Source organism: Cotesia glomerata, linkage group LG4, assembly GCF_020080835.1.
Source record: "Cotesia glomerata isolate CgM1 linkage group LG4, MPM_Cglom_v2.3, whole genome shotgun sequence".
NCBI lineage: Eukaryota > Metazoa > Arthropoda > Insecta > Hymenoptera > Braconidae > Cotesia > Cotesia glomerata.
The window spans coordinates 2,113,823-2,140,824 of NC_058161.1; the positions used below are offsets into that span (position 1 = coordinate 2,113,823).

At 27.1% G+C, this 27,002-nt stretch overlaps 2 protein-coding genes across 14 annotated transcripts in view; one reads left to right on the plus strand and one right to left on the minus strand.

The window, feature by feature from the left end:
- Positions 1–2,072, minus strand: part of LOC123262613 (longitudinals lacking protein, isoforms H/M/V-like) — a 52,162-nt gene extending 50,090 nt beyond the window's left edge. Inside the window, exon 1 of one of the 2 annotated variants that reach the window (XM_044724886.1) lies at positions 1,695–2,072. Coding sequence is in view for 1 of the 2 variants with exons in the window: in XM_044724885.1 (XP_044580820.1) it covers positions 1,690–1,697 (8 nt within the window). In the remaining variant the exon portion in view is untranslated. Of the gene's footprint in view, positions 1–1,689 lie in introns of both variants that reach the window. The other variant, XM_044724885.1, reaches the window with a different exon arrangement.
- A 2,103-nt stretch (positions 2,073–4,175) lies between these two features.
- LOC123264132 (longitudinals lacking protein) overlaps positions 4,176–27,002 on the plus strand; it is a 200,768-nt gene continuing 177,941 nt past the window's right edge. For 11 of the 12 annotated variants that reach the window (XM_044727281.1, XM_044727273.1, XM_044727272.1 and 8 more), the window contains exons 1-6: positions 4,176–4,340; positions 6,518–6,737; positions 7,702–8,102; positions 8,435–8,681; positions 9,576–9,744; positions 11,503–11,643. In XM_044727281.1, coding sequence (XP_044583216.1) covers positions 6,564–6,737; positions 7,702–8,102; positions 8,435–8,681; positions 9,576–9,744; positions 11,503–11,643 — 1,132 coding nt within the window. In that variant the 5' untranslated portion in view covers positions 4,176–4,340; positions 6,518–6,563. Of the gene's footprint in view, positions 4,341–5,021; positions 5,144–6,517; positions 6,738–7,701; positions 8,103–8,434; positions 8,682–9,575; positions 9,745–11,502; positions 11,644–27,002 lie in introns of those variants that run through there. The other variant, XM_044727271.1, reaches the window with a different exon arrangement.

Here is a 27,002-nt window from a genome sequence, read left to right on the forward strand (position 1 = left end):
GTTTGTATATGTGTATATACGTCCAATCCTTGAAAGTAAAGGGGAAAAGAAACGAGAGAAAAGGAAGAAAAATGGCCAGAAATGTCCGGATGAATAACGGTAGATATCGCAACGAGGAAAGAGCTCCTTTTTTTATATTTTATTTCTTTTATTATTCTTTTTAGACAAAGATAAAAGCGAAGTATGGTAGAGAAAAATCGAAGGCTCTGGTCTATATATATATACATTTTTCTGTATAAAAGGTATACGTATAAGGCTGTGATGAGAAGTGTAGAGATGGAGGAGCAGAACAGAGGAAATAAAGAAAAAGAGATGAGATATATATGTGGGAGGATGAGGTGGAAGTGGAGATGGAGATGGTGATGGTGAAGCTAGAGGGAAATCGAGGGAAAGAACCAACTTGGAGTTTTAGTTTGTGAGAGATGTCGAGAGGGGACAAAAGAGAAAATGACAAAGACGCGAAAGGCGAGAGAGAGCTTCTTCTCATTTTAGATCCTTTCATTCTGAGCATCTTTAGCTGCTTGTCAACCATGATAATTCACCTTATGTTTTATCTTTCTCAATTTATAAATTTGCTTTTTGTTTCACCTCTTGGTTATCATAATACTCCTGTTATTCTTTATTGCTTTTCTCTGATGTTCTATTCTCTTAATGTGTGATATGTCTTATGTCTTCATTTAGACTTCCAGAGGGAATCAAGAGAACAAAGAGGAGAGAGCTAACAGTGGAGTTTTTGATTATTAAATAGATATTTTCAGTATAAGATCACGGCTAAGACCATCGCAATGAGTCTATAGAGAGCAGTAATGTAATGTTAAGTAAAGTAAGCAAGGCCGAGACGGACACTGTTAAATTGTGGAGAATGTGTACAGCATCGGGGTGGCCTAGATTCGAACTCAAGACCTGCTTTCTAGCCAGCATTTCTCTTTATCACTGCAACCGATTCGAGAATCATCAGGATTTCAATCAAGAAAATTCTTATGCGTTCTCCTTCTCCTTCTTCTTCTTCTTCTTCCTCAACTTTCTGTTTGTCACTCACTTCGTAGCAAGTCTAATATTACCAAGCATTTTTTATTATTTTTTATCTCGAGTTGAATTCACTCCAGGATCTCGCATGCAGACGATGCTAACAATCAATTGCTTGATGTTGTACTTTTCTATTTTGCCACTTCAATTACGCTCCTTTTTCTTCAGCCTTTCTAGCTTAACTGGGCCAACTGCTATCCAATTGTATTGTGCTTTTATTTATGGATATCTTTACAAATATCTCAATAAAATATTAATAATTACGCTCTTAATTATTTGTCAGGCAAACACGTGACAATTTTTTTAAAATTCAATTTTCAATATTTAATATTTTAAATATTTTTAATATTTAATATTTAATCAATTATTTTTCATTATATTTATCATTATTAGTCATAATAAAAAAATATTATCAATAATTGATAGGTAATAATAGTTAATTAATGGTTAATTGATTATCGAGCGGTTTAATTTAAATTTGGCGCGTCAAGTGTCCAAAACAAATCCACGTTCTCTCGGTGTCAAACGCCCGCGTTTAAAAATAACATACACTCTCTTTAAATAACAATCAGCTGAATAAAATTATTTTAATTTTTTTTTTCTTATAAAAAATAATTAAATAATAAAATAAAAAATAAATAATAATAAAAATATTTATCGTACCTTACCATGACCCGTATGACAGCTCAGTTCTTGACGTAATTGATAAAAACAAATACCAATATTGGGCCTGGGGCCCTGAATTTCACCAACAAAACAAAAAACTCACGTTTTATTATCACAATAATAAATATAATAAATAATAAAAAAAAAATCCAACAAAATCTTAGATTATGTCACTGTCAGTTGGTAAAATATTTAAAATCACATTTATTTAACCAATTAAAAGCAAATACTCGGTTGAAATATTATGAGCATAAATAAATAAATCTAAATCACGTTTGTTACCGGGATGTATGATAACACGACTACGTCGCACCGCGACGTGTGACAAGCGGCGAGTGTTGTGTAAAACCCAGTACAACCTCGTCTCTCGCTCTCGCCTCTGCTGAAGGAAGGCCTGAGAGAGAGGAGCCAGTGTTGGTGGTTCCGTTTCTTATGGAATTGCTTAAGCTGAAGCGAGACGGAGCTTGATATTGCTCGAATGGAGCTAAATGCTACAGTAAAGTCCTAGAGTACTAGTACAGTCTGGTACCTGGTATATTTTAGTAAGCTAGCTGATGATGTAGAGCTACATACAGTTTGGTAGTTCTTGGAGTAGAGCGCAAATATGAAAATTAAGTGAGCCGACATTTAAAAATTTTTCGAATATTTTTTTATTGAAAAAATGTGAAAATTAATGAAAATTAAATTAGCCGACACTAAAAAATTTATTTTTTTTATTAATTAAAAATTATACCTAAGAAACTATTTTTAAAAAATTCCATATATAATTTTTAAAATTTTCTTCATGTGAAAATTTTTATTATAATTTTTTAAAAATTATTTTTCAATAAAATGAATAAAAAATTTTAATTAATAATTTAAAAAATTTTATAACAAAAATTATGGCAAAAAAAAATTGACATTTAGAAATTTAAAAAAATAAAAAATGCAATTTTTTTTAAATAATTCTTTGGAAAAAATCTTTTTGTTAAATAAAGTTAAAAAATTGTCAAGTGACAGCTAACTTGAATGTCATTGAAAAAATTATTACAAAAAAAAATTCATTTGTAAAAAACTTGAAAAATTGTAAGTGCAATTTTTAAATATTTTTTTATTCTAATTTAATTATTGAAAAAAAAAAAAATTAAAAACGTCGGCTAACTTATGAAAATAAAGAAAATTTTTATGATTTTTTTTATTAAAGAATTATGAAAAAAAAATTTTTTTCATTTGTTAAAAACTTGAAAAACTATAAGTGCAATTTTTTAAAAATATTTTTTAGTTATAATTTAATGACTATGTGAGCAGACGTCTAAAATTTTTTGATTTTTTTTTTTTTTTTATTAAATTACAACTAAAAAGATATTTATAAAAAATTGCACTTGAAGTTTTTCAAGTTTTTTACATGTGAAATTTTTATTTTTTAATAAAAAATTTCTAAAAATTTTGAAATGTCAGCTAACTTGATTTTTATATAATTAAATAAATTAAGCAAAATAAAAAATGAAAATTAAGTTAGCCGAGATCTAAAAATTTTAGAATTTTTTTTATTGAAAAAATTAATACAAAAAAATTTCATTTGTAAAAAACTTTAAAAACTGTAAGTGCAATTTTTAAAAAATATTTTTTTGTTGTAATTTAATTAAAAAAAAAAAAAATTAAAAATGTTGGCTAACTTTATTATTATATGAAAATTAAGTTAGCCGACATCTAAAAATTTTTAGAATTTTTTTTCATTGAAAAAATGATTAAAAAAAATAAAAAAAATTTTTCATATGTAAAAAACTTTAAAAACTGTCAGTGCAATTTTTAAAAATATCATTTTTTCTAATTTAATCTAAAAAAAAAAAAATCAAAAAATTAAAAACGTCGGCTAACTTTATTATTATGGCTCTTTAATATTGTAGCGCAAATGCGCAAACCGATTTTGTTGTGGACCCCGTTTCTCTCTCAGATACTACCGAGCTCTCTCTTCCCGCTTTCCACTTCTCTTCCTTTTCCATTCCGTGTTTTTCCTCTGCTCTCTCTTTCTCTCTGCTGTAACTCTACGACCGAGCCCGGGTGTAGTAAGTGGTGAATAGACGGACGAACGGAAACCCACGCCTTTTCCCACCAAGCATTCCCTAAGTTAAGCTACACAGATCCTCGACGCCAAGCTAAGGATTACCAGGCTCGCATCAACAATTTTTCACTCCCCATCACATTTTTTAAGGTTAAAAAATATTTTTAAAATTTTAAACTTCTCCCGCTAACTTTTTTTAAAACTGATTATTAAAATTAAAAATTTTTCACTTACAGATTAAAATTCTTACCTGTCGAGTCTTGAATTTTAAAATCTTTAATTTTTTATAAAAATTCATCACCTGGGGCCCTGAAAATTTCTTGAGCCGGCTTGGACCTTTTCACTGGACGCGTTCCACAGAAAACTAGCAGCTGCGCAGTGGACTGTAACTTGTAAACTGCGCCGCTTGCTCCCCACTGAGCTCCTGAATTTCCGTCGAAGCTTGCTGGGCTGTGTTGGACCTCGTTCGATCGTTGCAGCCCAAGGAAACTCCACAGCCATTGTGTTGAAAGAGCCCAAGACGTTCGGATAGTGTAACAAGACCGGACAGCCGGAGATAGTTTTTCCTTTTTTTACAATTTGTGATATTGTACACTGTGCCAACGAGGTGAGTTTATTATTCATTAAATAACAATATTAATTATTGACAATTGAAAAATTTATTACCTTTTTTATTGAAATTGTTTTTACGCGAATGGTGACGCGGCGTCCTTTCCACGTTTTTAAATAACTCGCTTTTTTTTAACTTTTATTATTCGAATTATTAATATTTATTTATCTAACATTAAAACTAATTTGATTAAATTTTAATTTTAATTTTTTAAGTAATTTTATGAATTAATTGCGTCATTTTTCCGCGCTTTTTCTTCACGCATCGCCATCTTGTCTCGTTTGTTCATCTAGGCGGCCATTGTATGTCCATGAACGCGACAAATCTATGAAATTTTTTTTTTATTTTTCTAACAATTGTTTTTTAATAATTATAATTAATTTTAATTGTCTTTTTTAATTGTTAATTAATTTTAAAAAAATAACGTGTTTTAAAATTATTTCTTAAATATTTAATTTAAAAATATCAATTTAAAATTTCGCGCGCTTTTAATTTAAAATTTAAATTTTTATAAAAATAATTATTTTTGATTTTTTACGAGCGAGTTTCCGGAAAAGGGGGATCGGTACGTGCATGGTAATCGAAAATTTCTCTATTTCTTTCTCTCTCACTTGAAGCCGGCGTTGCGCGTCGGTTCTATGGTGGCGACGGCAAAGTGGGGTCGTGCAACGGAACTTACGCCATTGTCGCGAAGGGCAGCGCTTAGAACGCACGTCGTGTTGGAAGCTCCAGGGTGTTTTATTTTAATTAACTTTTTATTTTAAAAAATATTTTGTGATTTTTTTCAAAATAACAATCTGGTGAGTCATTAATTATAATTATAATTATTATTATAATTATTATTATAATAAAATAACAAAATCTCGCGATTTTAAATCTAAATTCCGCAAACGTGACGCTGGAAAATCGTGCATGCGATCAATACTAATTCCTAACAAATATTTACATAACAATTCTTACTTGATTAATTATTTAGCGATAAAATAATCGTCGTAGAATTATATATTGAGCTTACGACGTATTTATTGATTAAAAAAAATAATTTAATATTTTTCGCGTAATTTTCTTTCGAGTTTTCGCCATTTTGTCCGGGTTCGACCCCGTTCGCCGCCATGTTGAGTGCCCCTGTTGCCGTTGTTTCCACGGGAATTCGTACTTGGAAAAGAGGGGACTAATATTTGTGCTTAGTCCTAAAATTTACAATGCAAAAAAATTTTTTTTTTATTAATTAACATTTTTAATAATTAATTTAGTTGAAATAAAATTAACAATATTTTTTATTTTATTTTTTTTTTCGGGTTAATTTAAAACAGAATAAATTAATTTTTTACCTCAACATGAGTAATGCAATTTAATCTCAATAATAATATAAATAAATTACGCAATCGTTGGCGCGCAAGCGTTAATAATCAAGTTGGTCGATCGTTGCTTCGCTCCCACCATTTAATTTCACAATAATAACAATAATAATAGTACAACTGAGTTTGCGCGGTTAAACTTGCTCAATTGATTTTTCTTAATAAATTTTGCATTAATTATTTTTTTTATTTTATAAAATTTTATTAAAATTTATAAATTTTAATTTTTAAAATTGAGAGATTAAAATTTTTTTTGAAATTGTTTTATTAAATTTTGCATTAATTATTTTTTTTATTTTTTATAGAATTTGATTAAAATTTATAAATTTTAATTTTTAAAAAATTGAAAAATTTTTTTGAATTTATTTTTGAAAAAAAAATTGAAAAATTAGATTTTCGGGCACGAAAATTATTGGGCCATCCCTGATTTTCTTGCAAGCCGGTAGTCGTTAACTGCGCAGAAAGCTGACGCGCAGAATTGGATAACTCGAAGTTTCCATGTCGCGTCTGCGCAATACATTAGTTCACCTCCCGCATCATCCCCACTCGGTGGTTTAGAGTAAAGTCGTTACCGTTAGGAGGACACGCACAAAGGAAAAAGACCAGACTAGCCGGACGCGCTTGCATCACAGCCATTTTGGAAGCTTCTCTTCAACAACACGGAGCTTTCGCGTCGCGTCACCATTTATTATTTCTTTTATTAAGTTTTTATTATAAAAGCTACGCGATTTAATTACCGTTTGTGCCAAGACTGATGAATTTTTTGACTAAGAAGTATTTTTTATTAAATTTTGGCTTTTATTTGTGATCCCTCAGTTCATCCTGACCGTTATTGATACAAAGCTGAGACAAAGAAGTTAACATGGAGGACGATCAGCAGTTCTGCCTTAGGTGGAACAATCACCAAACGACGTTAATTCAAAATTTTGATACATTGCTGGAAAGCGGTACCTTGGTCGACTGCACCTTGGCAGCGGAGGGGAAATACCTTAAGGCCCACAAAGTTGTCCTCTCCGCGTGTAGTCCATACTTTGAGGTAATTATTTTTAATAATTCTTTTTTTTTTTTAATTTTTAAAAATATTTTTACTGTTGCAAAATATATTAATCTGAAAAATTTAATCAAATCTTGAAAATTAACAAAAAACAATTTAATTAAAATCTTGAAAATTTTAACTTGAAAAAAAAAAAAAATTTATCTAAATCTTGAAATTTTTTTTTATTAAAAAAAATTTTCATTAAAATTTTAAAAATTTTAATTATAAAGAAATTTTTTATCAAAATCTTGAAAATTTTTATTTTAAAAAAATTTTTTTATTGAAATAAAATTTTAATTAAAATCTTGAAAATTTTTTATTTAAAAGTAATTTTTTTATCAAAATCTTGAAATTTTTTTTATTAAAAAAAAAAATTTTAATTAATATCTTGGAAATTTTTTATTAAAAAGAAAATTATTGTTCAAATCTTGAAAATTTATATTTAAAAAAATTTTTAATAAAAATCTTGAAAATTTGATCGAAAATGAATTTAATATTTAATTATAAAGAAAAAAAAAAGTAACGGTAAAAATATTCAACGATTGAGTCATTTGGTTGAGTTTCATGAGAATAAAAAGAGAAAATAACTAGGGAGAGGTAGAAAAAAAAAAATATAAAAGACCAGGTCGATAGTGGTTGGCGTCAGCAGCTCAAGCGAGCGTTAGATCAATACCGAATAGAAAGAGATGTGAGGAGGTGATGTCGAAACACAAGATGGCGGCCAGCAGACGAAGCAGAAGCAGAACTGCGAGACCTGGGAAACAGGAGAGACGAGGAGAGGGGGCAATCTGCCTCCCCTCCTGCGGTTAGTTCTGATCAATACAGGGAAAGCAAGATGGCTGTTCCAGGGCACTTGCCCTGATTACTTTTTATGCCCTATGACTCAATCAATACTTACTCCTCTTGATTTAATGCTTTGATAGGTTGAAAGACTGAGATTTTAATTTAAATTCTTTTTTTACAGGGTCTTCTTAGTGAGCACTATGACAAACATCCCGTTTTCATCCTCAAAGATGTTAAGTTTAAAGAACTTAAAGCCATGATGGACTACATGTACAGAGGAGAGGTGAACATCTCTCAGGACCAATTGGCAGCTCTTTTAAAAGCCGCCGAGTCGTTACAAATCAAAGGGCTCTCGGAAAGTAAAACCGGCAGCAGTGGTAGTACAAGTAGCAGTAAGGCAGAAACAAGATCACAAAAGACTGCACAACCCTCAGCCCCCTCGTTGGACATTCCTCACTCGTCTTCCGGCCTCACAATTGAAAAAAACAACAAAGTTCCTCGTCAAAGTCTCGCCCAGACCTCTGTTGGCGATTTACCCGAAGATTCCGCAAGTCCCTCTTTATCAAAAGGCATTTCCTCCAGGTAATTTATTTTTTTTTAACTTAAAATGCTATAAATAATTTTTTACTCAATTTTTTTTTTTACTAATTTTTTGCTCATTTTTTTTTTTTAATTAATTTTTTGCTCATTTGCTTATTAAAAAATTTTTTTTTGCTCATTTTTTATTAATTAAATTTTTACTATTTTTTTTATTCAAAAATTCTTTTGCTCATTTTTTATTAATTTAATTTTAGTCATTTTTTATTAGTTAATTTTTTGCTCAATTTTTATTGATAAATTTTTTCTTCATTTTTTATTAAAAAATTTTTTAGGTTATTTTTTATTGATAAATTTTTTTTTTTTTTGTTTTACAGGGAAGGCTCAGTAAGTCCAAACGGACGAAAACGTAAAAGATACAGGCGAAGAAGTCTAAACGATGACAACCCAATTGACAACCACGAAACCTCAAACTCGAGCGACATGTCTCATCAAACTATGAACGTGCCTGCTCTTGGTGTTGCCCCGGTAGCCGATGAGAAATCAATGTCTGACCCATCTGACTCTCTTGGCAGATCCGCACTTATGCAACAACTGACTAAACCCGCTGACGATATGCTACCGGTAATTATTTTATTATTCATTTATTCAACTTTGATTCTTAGAATTTTTATTTCCTCGAAAATCGCGAGTAATGAAATTTTCTTATCTTATTTTCGTGGAAAAAAAATATTTATACAAAGTATCTGATTACGCCAGCGCCTAATGGAACTTAAGTTTGATACTTATTTTCTTTCGCTTCGTTGGTAGATTAAATTCTTGCTCTATCCTACTGTCGCGTCTTATTACCATGACACTTTTCAGTGCGGAAACAGCATGAGACATTTTTTTTCCTTAATAATTATTTTTTATTTTTTTCTTTATTAAATTTTTTTTATAATAATTTTTTTTATCCTTTTTATGAATTCTTATAAATAATAATTATGATATCAATATTAGTAATAATAATCATAAAAATCATAATAAAAAATAATAACAAATAATGAATAAATAATAATAATAATAATCGTAACAACAATAATAATATTAATAATAACAACAATAATAATAATAATAATAAATAAATGTTATTTAATAAAAATAATAAAATTAACATCGATCAAAATTTCGAGTCAAATTATTATTATTATCATCAAAAATTTTGTAATAAAAAAATAATAATAATAAATGCTATTTAATAAAAAAACAATGAACTTAACACTGATAAAAATTTCAAGTCAAATTATTATTATTACGATTATTAAAAAATTTTGTAATTAATAATAATAATAATCATAATAATAATAATAATAAATGCTCTAATAAAAAATACTAAAATTAAAATTGATCAAAATTTCAAGTCGTATCATTATTATTATTATTATCATGATTATTGAAAATTTTTTACTTTCGTAATTATTAAAAATACTAATAAAAATCGTAATACTAATTAATTAATTATAAAATAATTAATTACAGATGCCTGTTGAAAAACCTGAGCCTAATGACACACTGATTGAGCCAAAGTCTGAGTACCTGGATGAAGCTGAGGACAGTGTTGAAGACTTGACACTTGATGACGAAGGAATGGATGACACTATGGATGATGGAAACAGAGCTGGACCCTCTCACGACCCCTCCCACCCTGGTACGTATTCTAAAATAAAATTCAATCCTTAATAAATTTATCCCAAATTTTAATTTTTTATTTTGAATTTGAAGAATAAAATTTAAAAAAAAAAAAAAAAAAAAAAAAAAAAAAAAAAATTAACAGATACTGTTGATCAGCTGATAAAAAATCAGGTAGAGTCTCGGAAAAAATATCTTCAAACGCGGTAATAATTTCTTCAATTATTTCCTAAGAAATGATTGAATAATCTTGAGTTTATTTTGTCCCAACATTACACCGGGAGGAAAATTCTCCATCTAGAGCTTGGGTTTCCTCGTTGCAGGTAGGGGGGGAGCGCGGTCTTGTACGAGAGGTAATTTGGTCGCTGGTGGTGAGACGGACACCACCAGCTGGGCATCTCATTTCCTCGATTGTAAAAAGGTATCGATTGTCAGCAATTGCTATATTAATCAGCGACCAGAATCGCGTCCGGATGTTGACGTGTCCGCGTTGCTCAAGTCACTCGCCAGCAAGCAGGGTAGAAAATATAGTTTAGACTGCGTTAAAAAATCCCTGGAGGCGATATTACAGCAAGGTGTCAGTACTACTCAGGCATCTGAAATGTACGGGATTAATCGATCTACTCTACAATTTTATTTGAAAAAATTAAATGTCGTAAGACGTCGTTGGAGACAACCCGCCTCTGCTCTAGTCATTCAGCATCAATAATTATGAAATGACCTTTTATTTTGTGAACTACTGACATTTTTAAAAGTATAAACTCATCCTGGTGTTACACTCATCGAGACCTTTCATTTGAGTACCCGCATCAATTTTACATATATTTTCTATATTTATATATATTACATATATGAAAAATATATCAAAAATGCATGTGGGTACTCCAATGAAAGCTCTTGATAAGTGTAACATCGGGATGAGTTTATATCTTAAAAAATGTCAATAATTAAGAAATGACCTTATATCTTGTAAACTATTGACATTTTTAAAAATATAAGCTCGTCCTGATGTTATACTCATCGAGACCTTTCATTTGAGTACCCACATCAATTTTTCATATATTTTACATATTTATATATATAATATATATGTATATATGAAAAATATATCAAAAATGCATGTGGGTACTCAAATGAAAGCTCTCAATGAGTCTAACATCATGATGAGCTTATATTTTTAAAATATATATTATATATATATGTATATATGAAAAATATATCAAAAAAGCATGTGGGTACTCAAATGAAAGCACTTGATAAATGTAACATCAAGATGAGCTTAAATTTTTAAAATCGTCAATATTAAAAAAGTACAGTTCAATTTAACAAAATTCATTATTTAATAAAGCAAAATTTTAATTTATCATAGTTCACAAGTCTCGGCAAAAAATAAATAAACTGTAATATTCTATTAAAAGGAATTTTTACAGTGAAAATTTTCCAATTCGAATTTAATTGCCAATTGATAATTATCCTAGATGATAACTTTATCTCTAATGCACTGGTGATAATTACTTTAGACTGATTCAAACAGTATTTGTTATTAAATTTTAATTGAAAGAAAAATAAAATTCCCAACTACTTGATAAAAAATAAATGTATCACATGTAGATAATTACTAGCTTGTAATCGAAAATAGAAATAAATGTAACGCACATAAAAATATGATAAAAAAAATTATTCTTCAAATTCAATTTTGTATTTTTTTAATGACTTTATTTTTTCAATAAATTTTATTTTTAACTTATTTTTTTTTTTTTTTTTCTCCCAATTACAGGCCTTGGATCGTGGCATGTAACTGGCGACCGAAGTAACGCGGGAGGCGTTGTCGGATCTGTAGTTGCTGGAGCACCTGGTTCTAATGATGAAGTTTTCATGCAGGCCCAGGAAGCTGCACAGGCTCACCGCGACTCTCAAGGTAGGCACAACTCGCCAATTTATACCTGCCTTCGGCTCCCGTAACAATCGGCACAATTTAATCTCTAAATTTTTCAACGTATTTTTTTTTATCAATAAAAATAATTACATAATCGCGTAATAATTTCCGCTTCGATAAATGAGTTACTCATTTAAAAATCAGATTAAATTCCATTATTGTTTTTTTTTTTATTTAATTAAAAAATTAAGTGCCCATTGCGCAGGCGAGTCGAGGCTTAAATTTTCGTTGCCGGACAATGTGGTTCAACCGAAGAATTCGGTGTTGTTTCAAGCGTAGCACGGTCTCTGAAAGAACTCTCAGTTCTCTATTTTTTTTTTTAATTAGGGCACTATATATATTTTTCCCAAAAAATATATAAAATTACAATTTATTTTTTCTTTCAATTTGGATCTTTATTTTATTTATTATTTCTTCCGCTTCCACGCGCTGCGAGATTTAATTCTCGTAACGTGTTGTCGCGTCCTCTCTCTCCTTAAAAAATAATCCACCAGAAGAAGAAAATTAATTAACACCCCCCCAATTAAAAAACAAATTTTTTTCTAATTTTTAGAACCGAAATTATACAAAAAAAAAATTTATTAAAATTTTTAGAAACGAGATTAAGCAAAAAAAATTTTTTTCTAATTTTTAGAAACGAGATTAGGTCTTGAAAAATTTATTAAAAAATTTTTCAGTCGATTTTAAAAATTTTTAACAACTAAAAGAAAAAAGAAGAGACTGTATTAATCCTACAGAAGAAGAAAAATTAATTAATACCCTCCCGATAATAAAAAAAAATTTTTCTAATATGTTAGGAGCGAGATTTAGTATAAAAAAAATTTTTTCTAATTTTTAAAAACGAGATTGAGATAAAAAAAAAATTATTAAAAATTCGCGGTTGAGTTGGTAAATTTTTAACAGTAAATTAAAGAGAAGGGAGAGACTATTCGCAGAGACGTTCCCACGTAAAGTTGTTGGCCTTGGTCTCTATTGAGAGCTTAAAAGAGAAACTTATCGCAGCAACTAACCAAGTATTGAAAGACCCCCGGGGTCCTAATATAATATAATTCCTAATATAATATTATATTATATATTATACTCAGCAAGGAATTTAAAATTCTGCTAGCTCGTATTTGTATTCGCAAAAGGCAGATCTCATCCGCGTATGGCCGGCAACTTGAATCAACACATATATATCCACTCTTCTCTGCTTTAATAGAACGGACGCGCTTAACATTCGTGAGAAGCTAGAAAGAGAGAGCACGACCTAGATTCCATTCTCGGGTTCCATGCTCTCGCGACACGTATCAAGATAACGCAAAATCACAATCTTCAATATTAAAAAAAAAAAATATTTTTTTCGGGTATGAAAACGCAGCTGTTGAATTTTTTTTCGCTGTACATCTGCCTGTACAGCTGTCGCCAGATGGCAAAGCAAGCCAAAAGGAGTCAATATAATTTCGCAGATGTCGGAAATTTTTTAGCAACCGGTCAAGTTAACTTGGCTAACTTATTTAGGCCACGTGTAGTTAACTTGAAATTTCTCGGGTATTTATGGCGATATATAAAGTCGGTGTAGGTTAGATAGAGATCGTCGAGCGGTGACGGTCCAACGTGGGATGCTCAAGGTAAAACGGAGAGAGAGGGAACGACCTCTCTGTCAATGCTAGCGGTCGATGCCTTCTAAATTTTCATTATCTATTTTTACGTCCGTTTTTTTAAAATCGTCCGTAATAAAATTGAATATTTAAATAAAAATTTTACTACCGGAAACTAATTTTCGCTCGCATTGATCGATGGTCGTTTTTTATTCAGAGACTTGTTACCTTGAATCGTGGACGCGGCTAATAAATCTAAGCCTAAAAAATCTTACCCACAATTTAAAGGTCCAATTTTTAATTTAATTTTTTTTTTAATTAATTAATTTAATTTTTTTTTTGAATTTTTATTTTATTATTTTTTATATAGAGTTCGTAATTTAGTACCGATGTTGTACCACGTTGTCTGCAGCGCGTAGTTGAGATAATATAAATGTTTGTGAACAAGCCACAACGAAAAAGGAAATTTTTTAATAATTAATTTTAATAAAAAAAAATTTTCCTCGTTCGTTCGCTAACTCCCTATTAAAAAAATTCCCCATACAAGAGTCAAGATACCACCCTTTGTCGTGTTCGTGTTGTAGAAATTTTGTTACACTTAGTAGCAAAATAATTTATTAAAAATTAATTAATTAATTAATGTCTAAATTAAAAAAAATTAAATAGTCTAACAAAAGGGAGGATACTCTTGGATAATCGTAATTTAAATACGGGACATAAATGTGTTCACACTCAAATGGCACGCTTGCACTTCATTTTTAATATTATTTTTTCCAATTACTCGATTCTTTTCTTTCCTTTCTTCACAATTGGATTTAAATAATTAATTTACGTACGATCGGCCTTTGCACGCTAGAATTAGTCCCAAATTTATTTCTTCATTAAAATAATTTTTTTTTAATTAATTAATTAAAAAAAAAAAAGGTCCTTCGTACGATAATTAATCACAAGTGTGAGCAAAAAAAATTAATCCTTCATATTGTGCCATTTTATTTCTTACGTCTTGCATGCAACGCTTCCTTCAGTAGAATAACTCTTAACAAACGTGTGTATTTGTCTACAAAATTATCGTGGTGGTGGTAAGACCCTTGAGAGTTTGTTAATTTTGTAGCAAGTAAACACGTCCCTCTACATACATATTTTTATTAAAATATAAAATATATCAGTCGATATTATAAATATTTTTCTAAAAAAATATTTATAAATATTTATTAATATTTTCTACTAACCCACGTGTACATAACTCGCTTATTTGTTCGTAACGCATATACATCAATTGTTTATTAACCCATATTACATATAAATGTACTGCATATTTTTTTCATCATGTATATATGAATTTATTATAATTATTGTTATTGATATTGATACTATAATTCATACATACATTTATAATGTCCATATTAGCCCTATGGTACATAATAATATTGTTAGAATTAATTAATTTTAAACAAAATATTGTAAACTATTTTTATATCGATTGTTAATTGGTATTGTATTTTTATTATTTTTTTTTTATTTTTTTTGAACTGTCATACTTGTATTTCATGACCATGTTCATTGCTTATGCTTCGTGTTTTTTATCCAAGTGTCTAGGGAAGAAGATGAAGAAGGCGAAGAAGAGAAAGAGTGAATCGGGCGCTTATTTAAATAAGCCATTTCTTGTTTGAGTTAAGCTGACCTTTTCATTCTTTAGTCAATTTTTTTCAATTTTTTGAAGAGAGAAGAAAGAAGAAGAGTGAAGATGCCAGTGCGCCTTTTGCGCACTGGCTGATGCTGATTTTCTACGCGCGACTTGAACCTTTTGTTCAAGTTGCTGCGCTTGGAATTTTTTGGTAAAAGGTAATTGGTAAGAGGTAATAAGGTAAAATGGTAATTGGTATTGGTAAGATTTTTTTTTTTATTTAATATTTAAATTGTCAATTTTATTTATTGAATTTTGTAATTTTGTATAATTGATTTTTTTGTTGAATGAGAGAGTGATTGAAATGAAGTTGCGCTTGCGCGACCGATTTTTGTATGTTTCGAAATTTTTATTGCAATTTTGTATGTTTAAAAATTTTTATTGCAAGTTTTCATAATTTATTCTGGAAATTAATTAGAAATTCAATTTATTTATTAATTTTTAATTAACTACAGTTAAATTTGAAATGAAATTGTTGGTATTTTTTTTCTCATTTTCAGGAAAGAAGAAAAGAAGACATTTTTATTGCAAAGAGTTTCAGACTTTTTCTGTACTCTAGGCAAAATTTGAAATTGTCTTGTATTTTTAACTGTATTGATGGTAATTTTTTTTTCAGTCAATTTTCATCATTTATTCTGCAAAAATTAATTCTAGATTATTTTATCTTTAATTAATTTTTTCAGTTAAATTTGAAACCTTTAATTGGATTTTTTGAAAAACATTTTTATAAATTAGATACTGACTTTCTGTATTCTAATTTTTTGTCTCGTATATTTAATAACATGAATTTCTTCCAGCTTAGTTTCACAATTTATTCTGTGATAATTAATTAAAGAATTTTCCTTCAATTAATTTTTACAGTTAAATTTGAAACGCTTCAACTAATCTTCAACAATTTTTACAATTAGATACAGATTTTCTGTATTCTAATCTTTAAAAATTTTTTTGTATCTAATTAAATTTTTTTTTCCAGTCAAGTTTCAAAATTTATTCTGTAAAAATTAATTCTAGAATTTTTCTTGAATTAATTTTTACAGTTAAATCTGAAACACTTCAATGGACTTAATCTTATTAAATACAAGTATTGTGTATTTAAATCAATCTTGAATTTTTAAAAATGTATTTTGTATTTAATACAATTTTTTCTTCCAGCTAAGTTTTAAAATTTATTCTGTTCAAATTAATTTTAGAACTTTTTTTTCTTGAATTAATTTTTACAGTTAAATTTAAAACAATTCAATGGAGTGTCTTCGAATTTTTATAAATTTTAAAAATATGTCTTGTATTGATTGATTAAATTTTTTCAGCCAAGTTTCAAAATTTATTCTGCAAAAATTAATTATAACTTTTTTTTATAATTAATTTTTTCAGTTAAATTTGAAACAAATCAATTTATTGTATTTAAATTATAAATTTATTATTTAAATTTTTCAGCCTAAAATTTCGCAATTTATTCTACAGTATTAATTCAAAGCAAGACTTTTTCTTCTTAAATTAATCACTGTAGTTAAATTCGAAAGTGTAAAATCTATTCATCAATTTTAAATAAGCAAACCTTGTAAAAAAAAATTTTCTCCCAACAGCAGAAGAAAGAAGCTGAAGAAATCATCGAAAAAAAAAACCTTCCTTTGTATCGCCAACTGAAAGCCAGGATCTTAAACCCGTTCTCCATTATTAAAATCAGTGCTTGAGCTAGCTCGCTTGATTTATTCTAGAGTCCGGTTTAAAATAATGACTTTCACGTGCGTAAGTCGATGGAATGGAAGAAGTGTATTTATTCGGGTAATTGTAAAGAAGAAAAGAACTCTCCGGTTTTAGAGAGTTTTTTCTAGTCCAACATTCAGATACCATCACGCATCACTTAACAGTCAACAAAGTTTATTCACCTCTTGGTAATGTATTATATTGGGTCTATTGGTAATCAGTCATATCTTGACTATTTATATTGTATTTATCTCCAATATTTTTAAACTTGTAAAAATTTTTTAAATATTTCTTCTTTCAGGAAATTATTTATAACATATTATTTATTTCATATAATTATTTATAATTTCCAACGTTGAAAATATTTTGAATTTTATTCGCTAGAATTTATGAACTTTGTAACATTTAATCTTATCAATTTTTTTTTTTTTAGTTATCAACATTTTTTTTTTTTTTTAAATATATTTCAGATTTTCTTCAAATTTATGTCTAATTTTATTTTTTACACAGCAGTGTCAATTTTTAAAAAGAAGATGATGTCAAAAAAAATTGATTAATTATTTAAAATTGATTAATTAATTATTTAAAATTAATTAATTATTTAAAATTAATTGTTTAAAATTAATTAATTGTTTAAAATTAATTAATTATTTTAAATTAATTAATTGTTTAAAATTAATTGATTGTTGAAAATTAATTAATTGTTTAAAATTAATTGATTGTTTAAAATTAATTAATTAATTTATTAAAAAAAATGAAAAGGTAAAATATTTTTTCACGTAAGTATTTAATCTTGTACGTTGTATCGGCGTACAGGGTGACCTTTAATTATTTTTTAATTAATTACACCAAGAATGTTAAAATTTTTTTTTACAAATTTCAATTTTTTTTTTTTTTTTTTTTTTTTTAATTAAATAAAATCATTCTCGGTGTAATTTTCAATAATATTTCCTTTCCTCACCCTTACTTCCTTCCCAAATCTGTCATGAATGACTATAAATTGCTAAATTGTATATTTTTATCTATTTTATAAAATTGTCTTAATAAGTTACCTTACAGCTTGCCTCAATATGAATAATTTGCTTGAATGAGCTGCTAAAATTCCATCGTTAGTTAAATAATTGATTAACCAATCAATAATTAATTCCTGTGAATAAATCTCAAGGCGCCTGGGAATTTTTCATGCAATTAATTGTTGATTGTCTGGTTAATTTAATTATTTATTTACTAGATTTCTTCCTTCGTAGTGTGACTGTAAGTTGTGTAAATCTTTTGCGGTCCACAGGTCGCGGATCCGTCCAACAGCACCCACATCCAAAGGAGTCGCTCTTTCCTAGAACTTTACGTCACAAGTATGCAAATTATATTTTTAAATGACATTTTTATTTTTTCAATTTTAAATTAAAAATTGTGACGCAAAGTTCCAAAAAATTTATTTTAAAAATTGTTTCGAGTCACCAAAAATTTTTGTTATTAATTTTTAATTCTTTTATCAATTGTTATTTTATTTAAAAAAAGAATATTAGAGTCACTCGATTGATTATTGTACGCGTTTTTATAATTGTACATCAAAATTGTCAGGCCCTCGCCGAAATAAACCAAACAAAATTGTCTATAAAAAATTGTTTTATTTTCTTCGCCCCGCGTTTAGAATCAAATTAATTTTTCACACTATTCATTAGTCAAAAAAAAATGTTAAAATATTAATAAGAATCATACAAAAATTCATCAAGAAGATTCGCTGTCCAGTCTTCAAGAACGTTCCATATTTCTTCACCGTCATCTTCATGGAGTCAGCAAATAATTTCATACTTTTCAATTTGTTTTAATTAAATTTCATTATTAGATTTTTTTTTTTTTTTTTTTAAATTGAAATTAAATTTGAAATATTTCTTCAATTGTATCAACTGTACCAACTGTGGATCATCATCAACTAGATCAACAACATTTTAATAAATTTACAAAAAAAAAAAAAAAATGAATTTTTAAATCTTTTTATTTATTATCCTTAATCCGCTTTCAGGATCATTAGCTTTTAATTTTGGGAAAAAAATCGATTTAAATTTAATTTAAAAATTATTTTGTCAATTTTAAAATAATTTCTTCAATTTAAATAATTTTTTTCAACTTAGAAAAATTTTTTTCAAGTTAATAAAAATTTTTTTTGACTAGAAAATTTTTTCAAAATTTTTAATTGAATTTTTTTTTGTCTAAGAAATTTTTTCAAAATTTTTAATTCAATTTTTTTTTGTCTAAAAAATTTTTTCAAAATTTTTAATTCAATTTTTTCAATTTTTTTTTGTCTAAAAAATTTTTTCAAAATTTTTAATTCAATTTTTTGTGACTGAAAAATTTTTTCAAAATTTTTAATTCAATTTTTTTTTAACTTAAAAATTTTTTTGACATTGAAAAATTTTTACATTTTTTTTTACTAAAAAAATAATTTAAAATTTTTAAATTAATTAAAATCGATTTTTTTAAAACTTACTAACACTAAGAAAAAAAAAAGAGACGGCAAATTGTCGGTGATTAATTGGGCAGAGATGACAAAGCTCTCATCTGGATGCTTGCAGTTATACACCGAATATCAGGAGCAGCTTCCTCGGCGGGTCAGCTTCACTCAATGACAGATTATCGCAGACTCGCTTGTCCTAGCTGTGGCAAAAGTTACAAGTATAGAGGCGGGTTAATGAGACACATAGCCGAGTGTTTTCCTGAGCAGGCTTCCGACGGCTCGCTGGACCTCACCAGCGTTGATCACTTCAAGGAGAAGATGTACAAATTCCCCAAATAAAATTATCAATAATGAACATTTTATTAAATTAAAATAATGAGGGTGTAAAATATTAATGTAAGGGATGTAAGGATAAATGTAATTAAATTTAAAAGAAGAAATAGATTAAACTTTTTAATTAAATTGGAATTAAATTTTAATTGAAATTAATACGTTGGGTTGTTCCACGGTGTAAAAATTAACTAATATATAAATATATTTTTTTTTTATGGGGCAGCATGTAAATAACAGCCTGAAATAATTGTGAGACTTTGCATTAAAATAATTTTTTAAAAAATTAGATTTTTAATTAAAAATTTTTTGAGAATTTTAGAATTTATTTTTTTGGAAATTAAATTTTATTTTATTTAATTTTTGCAAAGTCAAAACAAACTGGCGCTTGGCCGAGCTTATAATCACAGACGATAAATCCAAGATTAAATTTATGAGAAAAATCTGGGGTGGTAATTAAATCACGTAACAAGGATTCAATGTATGATCATCCCCTTATTGCTGTACTGAGGTACTTGATATATAAACAGAGGATTTCCTCCCTGTGTGTGCTTACAGCGAGTCCCGGGACTACGGAGGCCGGCTCCCCAGGGGAACTGCGCTTTCGGTGCGTGATGTGCGGCCGCGGGTACCGCTCGCGGTCCTCCCTCACCAGACACTCGAGGTACGAGTGCGGGGGACTCGGATCCAGGTACACCTTCACCTGTACGCTCTGCGGGAAATACTTCTGCAGGCCGGATCATCTCAAGCAGCACATTCTCAACATTCACGGCGGCACTGCTTTCACCAAATAACCCTCTTATTTCTTCTTTATTTATTTATCTTTTTTTTATTCTTGAGAAGTTTGAATTTTTTATTTATTTTTTTTTTTAATAGGAATTGTCTATTTTTTATCTATTCAATTTCGAGTTTTCTTCTTTTTTTAATAAGAAATAGGAATTGTCTGATATTTTTTATTTATTCAATTTCGAGTTTTCTTCTTTTTTTAATAAGAAATTTTTTTATTGTTGAGAAGTTTGAATTTTTCATTTATTTTTTTTTTTTTTTCATAGGAATTGTCTATTTTTTATCTACTCAATTTCGAGTTTTCTTCTTTTTTTTAATAAGAAATAGGAATTGTCTGATATTTTTTATTTATTCAATTTTGAGTTTTCTTTTTTACTAGAAATTTCTAGTAATTTTTTTTTATCAAAATTTTAAATTGTTTTTTTTTTTTTTATTAAAATAATTCAAACAATTTTTATTTATTTCTTCTTTATTCATATTTTTTTTTTTTGTAAAAAAGTTTGAATTTTTCATTTTTTTTTTTAATAGAAATGTGATATTTTTTATTTATTCAATTTTGAGTTTTCTTCTTTTTTTGATAAAAAATTTTAGTCATTTTTTTTAAATATTTTAAATTGTTAATTTTTATTAAAATAATTCAGATATTTTTTTGTAAAAAAATTTGAAGAAATTTTCTTTCAATAATATTGAATTTAATTTTTATTTAAAGAAGAAATGTTAAAATTTTTTTAAATCATTGAAGAAATTACTTTTTATTTAAAAAAAGAATATTTAATTTTCTTTCTAATATTTTAAAGAATTTTTGGTGTTAATATTGAAAAAATTAATTTTTTTTCAAAGAAGAAATATTCAATTTTGTTTTGCATAAAATTTTTAAGAATTTATTTTATTAATATTGAAGAAATCAACTTTATTTAAACAAGATAATTAATTTTCTTTTTAAATTAAATTTTAAAGAATTTTATTTGATATTATTGGTGAGTTTAATTTTTATTTAAAGAAGAAATATTCAATTTTATTTAACATAAAATTTTTAAGAATTTATTCTATTATTATTGAAGAAATTTATTTATATTTAAAGAAGATATTTTATTTTAAAATTAAATTTTGAAGAATTTTTCTTAAGATTATTGAAAAAATTAATTTTTATTTAAAGAAGAAATATTAGATTTTTTTTGTTTAAAAAATTTGTTATTTTATCATGAAAAAATTTTTTTTTATAAAATATTAAGGAAGAAAAATTATAAATTATTTTTTTTTAATTTTTGACTGAAAAAATTTTTTTTTCATTAAAATTTATTTTTTTTAATTAAAACAATATCAGACATTTCTTAATTTTAGTATTTTAGACAAAAATCATGCTGGGCATGATAAAAAGATTTTAAATCTCTTATAAGTAATTAAATAAATTTTTTATAAAAATTAAAATCCAAAAAAAACAATTTTAAATAATTCTTGAGAAGAATATTGATCCAAAGATCAAATTACAAACAAAACTAAATTTTCTTACCAAAAATTACTCCTAAAAAATGCCTTCTGAAGAAATATTACCAAAATTCAAACTTCACAATATTTATTAACAGTTGGGATTTTTTTTTAATTTATTAATTAAAAGTAACAGAGGGCATTGTTCAAAAGAGTCCGTGGAATTGTGAAGGGATCACAAAACTGCCAAAAATAAATGCCAAATATATGACTCTTATTTATAGAAAAAAAAATTTATATACATAAATATATACAAATACATAGAAAAATTCTATATTTAACTAGAGATAGATAATATATTTTTACAAGTAAAAATCAGGCTGTTACAAATTAAATCTAAAACAAATCAAGTATTAATTAAATTTTTGAAATTTTACTAACTGGAGTTATTTTATTTAAAAAGTTTTATATGAATTATTATTTTTATTATTGTAAGCACTGATAGCACTATTAGACTGTTGAGATATGATATATATATTTATAAAGTTTATTTTATTGTGAAAAATATATATAAAAAATAAAATATGGTTATTTATCCCCTGTAAGTTTAATTTTATTGAATAAATAAATTTTGAAGAAGCTGGAGGCGTTTTATTGGAACCTTGTCTGGTTACAGAGCAGCTGGAGAAAATTAGGAGCGATTGTCAACAAGAGCTACAAAATTCAGATTATATTTGCGGTCAAAATTTTTTTTTTTAATTTAAGCTTCAGCGTTTCACTTAAAATTTTTTTTTTTTTTTTTTTTTTTTAACAAGTAAATTTTTTTAAGTATATAAAGTAATTTTTTTAAAGCAAGTAAATTAATTTTTTTTTTTTTAACAATTAAATTCATTTTTTTAAAATTAATTGACAAATTTTTAATTTAAAAATTTTTTATTTATTAAATTGTTAAATAATTAAAATCTAAAAATAAAAGATAAAAATTTAATAATCTTCTTACAAGTTATTAAAGATGAAATCTAAGATAATAATAATAATCTGTTGACATAAATTATTATAAAAATAAATTATCGCTATTAACATCAACAAATTGATGATAAAATTTCTTCTAAAGAAATGTAATAAAAACAGTTAGTTCCACGGTAAAAAGTAATCTTCTAAGTACTGAAGAAATTTCTGAAAATTAAGAACAGATAATAATTACTATTAATATGCTTGCAGGCGAGAACGATGACGATTGTTATCGTAATATAAGACACTTCCATGAATCCAAGATTTGGTAGCAAATATGTCTGATATCTTCCGAGAGTCTGTCGCTGTTCCAGAGACTTCTTCGCTTGCTCGATGAAATTCATAACCTCAATTTAAGAAATTTAACAATTTCATAACCTCGATTTATCTGTTGTTAATTTAATTATTTGTATTGAATAAATTTAATTTTAAATCCTTAATTACAATTTTATATATGAAGAATTTTAGGAATTGTTAGACGTATTTTTTTTTTTTAATTTGCTGAGCGGCCATTTTTATTTACATTCGCCATTTTGTCGCTTTTACAAGTTGATAAATTTTTTCATAGAAATTTTATTTCTTCTTTAATTAAACAAAATTTTTATTTCCTCTTTAATTAAATAAATTTGACATTTATTTTTTATTAATTAAATATTTTTTTTATTTAAAGTTAACTAAATTTTTTTAATAAATAAATTTCTTCTATTAATTTAATAAATTTTTTTAAATTAAATTAAATGTATTTTCAAAATTAATGTCAAAAAAATTTTTATACTAAATAAAATCAATTTTTATTTCTTCTTTAATTAAATATATTTTTTTAAATATATTAAATTTTTTTTTTATTTAAAGTTAACTAAATTTTTTTAATAAATAAATTTCTTTTATAAATTTCATAAATTTTTTAAATTGAATTTAATGTATTTTCAATATCAATGAAAAGAAAATTTTTTAATCAATAAAATAAATTTTTATTTCTTCTTTAATCAAATAAATTTTATATTAATTTATTTTTAACTAATTAAATATATTTTTTGAAATAAATAAATTTTTTTTTTTTTTAAATTGACTAAATTTTTTTATAAATAAATTTCTTTTATTAATTTAATAAATTTTTTTAATTAAATTAAATATATTTTCAAAATTAATGAAAAAAAATTTTTTTAATAATAAAATCAATTTTTATTTGTTCTTTAATTAAATAAATTTCTTTTATTAATTTAATAAATTTTTTTAATTGAATTAAATGTATTTTTAAAATAAATTGATGGAAAAAATTTTTTTTAATAAATAAAATCAATTTTTTATTAAAATTTCGAAATTTTTGAACGTCTAACAAAAACTATATTCTTCTTTTCTAATCTAAAAAATTTCTTCCAGATATCAACACTGAAGATATGCATTTTACCACTCACAAAAAAATTACACTAAAAAAATATGAAAGCGGTAAAATACAACTCTCCAAAATTTCGCAAGAAAAAATGGGCCTGTAATTAAAAAAAAAAAAATCAACACAATTTTTTTTTATTAGATCAGTAGTGAAATGAAGCATGACTTACCGCTTGTGCATAAAGCTAGCCTTAATCCCTTAGAACTTGCCCGTTCCAAAGCCCAATATAACGAAAGAATTGCCTTGTTTGCTGGTTTCAGTATACAGACTATCTCAGATACAGACTAGCTTGAAGATGAAACCTAAGCAAATAAAGCAGGACCCGCTGGCCTCCTCTTCCGGCGTAACGGTCAAGCCCGTGGAGTACCGGTGTCCCAACCCGAACTGCAATAGCGTCTATAAGTGGAAGAATAACTTAACCAAGCACATGAATTACGAGTGTGGAAAGCCTCCGCGGTACATGTGCTCCCATTGCAATTATCAGTCGCCCTGGAAGAGCTACGTGTTGAATCACGCCGCTAGCCGGCATCCCACCGATCAAATAAACGTCATCGAGCTGAGCATCACCACCAAGAAGCAAACCGGGAACTTTGTCTGTCCTAATCCCCATTGCACCAGAGTCTACAAGTACAAGGCGGACCTCACTCGGCACATCAATTATCAGTGCCAAAAACCGCCGAGGTACAAGTGCCCGTACTGCCCCAAGGAGTCCAATTGGAGTGGTGGAATCAAAAAACATATTCGTAGTTTTCATCCTCAGCAGAACCTTCATGTACTTACTCATTATTAATATTTTTTTTTTATAAATTTTATTATAATAATAATAATAGTAATAATAATAAATTTTCAGCTGTGGATATTACTAGGAGATTAAGAAAAATTTTGTCTTCAGGATAGTTAGATAAAATCGGTTTTTTTAGGGAAATTTAGTGTCATTGCAAAGGTCTTGGAATTTGTGCCTTTTTAAGTTTCATATCAATCTCACCGCAATTTATTATGATAAGTATTTAGGCTGCATTCGAAAATGATCTATAGATACATAATTAAGAAATTACCTTGAATCTTGTGAACTATTGACATTTTTAAAGGTATAAGCTCATTTTGATGTTATACTCATCGAGACCTTTCATTTGAGTACCCACATCAATTTTTCATATATTTTGTATACTTATATATATTATATGTATGAATATATGAAAAATTGATGTGGGTACTCAAATGAAAGGTCTCTATAAGTGTAACATTAAAATGAGTTTATATCTTAAAAAATGTCAATAATCTAGAAATGACATTGTATCTTGTCAACTAATGATATTTTTAAAGATATAAGCTCATTTTGATGTTACACTCATCGAGACCTTTTATTTGAGTACCCACATCAATTTTTCATATATTTATATATATTATATATATGTATATATAAAAAATATATAAAAATGCATGTGGGTACTTAAATGAAAGTTCTTGTTAAGTGTAATATCAGGATGAGCTTATATCTTTAAAATATATATATATTAGGGTGTGCCAACATGTAACTCCCGTGGAGAACCTTTTAAAATTGGAATTTTGAGTTCCGCTTTTAACAGGGGCTGCGTTTGGGCATTTCCTGAGATATTTTGGTGTGAGATGATGAATTTGATTTTCATAGAATTTTTAACAGAAGCTTAGTTTGGCCATTTCCGGTGAAAATTCAAAATTTGGCCGGAAGTGCCCAAACTAAGCTTCTGTTAAAAATTCTATGAAAATCAAATTCATCATCTCACACCAAAATATCTCAGGAAATGCCCAAACGCAGCCCCTGTTAAAAGCGGAACTCAAAATTCCAATTTTAAAAGGTTCTCCACGGATAGCTTAACTGGTAGAGCCCTTGGCGCGTAACCGAGAGATCTGGGTTCGATTCCCAGTCTGGGCTGTCTGATTATTTTTTCAATTACGGAAAAAAAAAAAAAAAATTCCCACTGAGTAGGTCCCCCCTTTCCTCTATCCGTTCTTTCCCAACTCCCTTAAAAAAAATTTGCTTTGATATGGCACACCCTAATATATATATATACATATAGTATATATGAAATATATGAAAAATTGATGTGGGTACTCAAATGGAAGCTCTTGATGAGTGTAACATCGGGATGAGCTTATATCTTCAAAAACGTCATTAGTTAAGAAAGTACAGTGCAATTGAATCAAAGTCATTATTTAATGAAGCAAAATTTTAATTTTTTATGGTTCACAAGTCACGGCAGTCAAGTAGTGACTGCTAGGTTGCTAGTTATTATTACTATTATTATTATTATTATTATTATTATTATTATTATTATTATTATTATTATTATCATTGATAACTAAATTATCAAAAAAATTGTTTAATTTTGATCTAAAATTCAAAATTTGATTCAAAGTATAAATGAATTTTTTTTTCTTTCATTTTTGGGAAGAAATAAATCACAAAAATAACAATTTATTTTTTTTCCAGTTGTTAAAGTAGAAACTTCCCGGAGCCAACCCGGAGTGACCTAAAAAACTTATCACTAGCCAATCAAACGAGTGCAAAGTCCTTGAATCGAGAACAAGGAAACAAAGCAGGTGAAGATGAAGAAGCAAGACCAACCTGACAGCGCACCTTAAGATTCGCGGGAAGCCCGCGAATCAATTAAAATGCTCGTACTTTTTTCTTCAAAGCAATTCAAGCACCCGGGTTGGCTATTAGCGTTTGCGACCAACATAAGAGTCGTTTTTTTTTTAATTTAGGTCAGAAGAAATCACTCGAGACTCAGACTTGGGGCTTTTTTTACACTGCCTTACGATAAAAAAATATTTTTATGATAAGAAATATTTATTATTAATATTTATGAGTCTCTGGTGGTTGATTTCTAACCTTTCAGTCATTAAATTAATCATATTAATCATATAGTGTTTTTATTTCTTCGACTTAGCTTTTAATGAAACTATCAAAACAATTTTTTATTTTTGTTATAAATT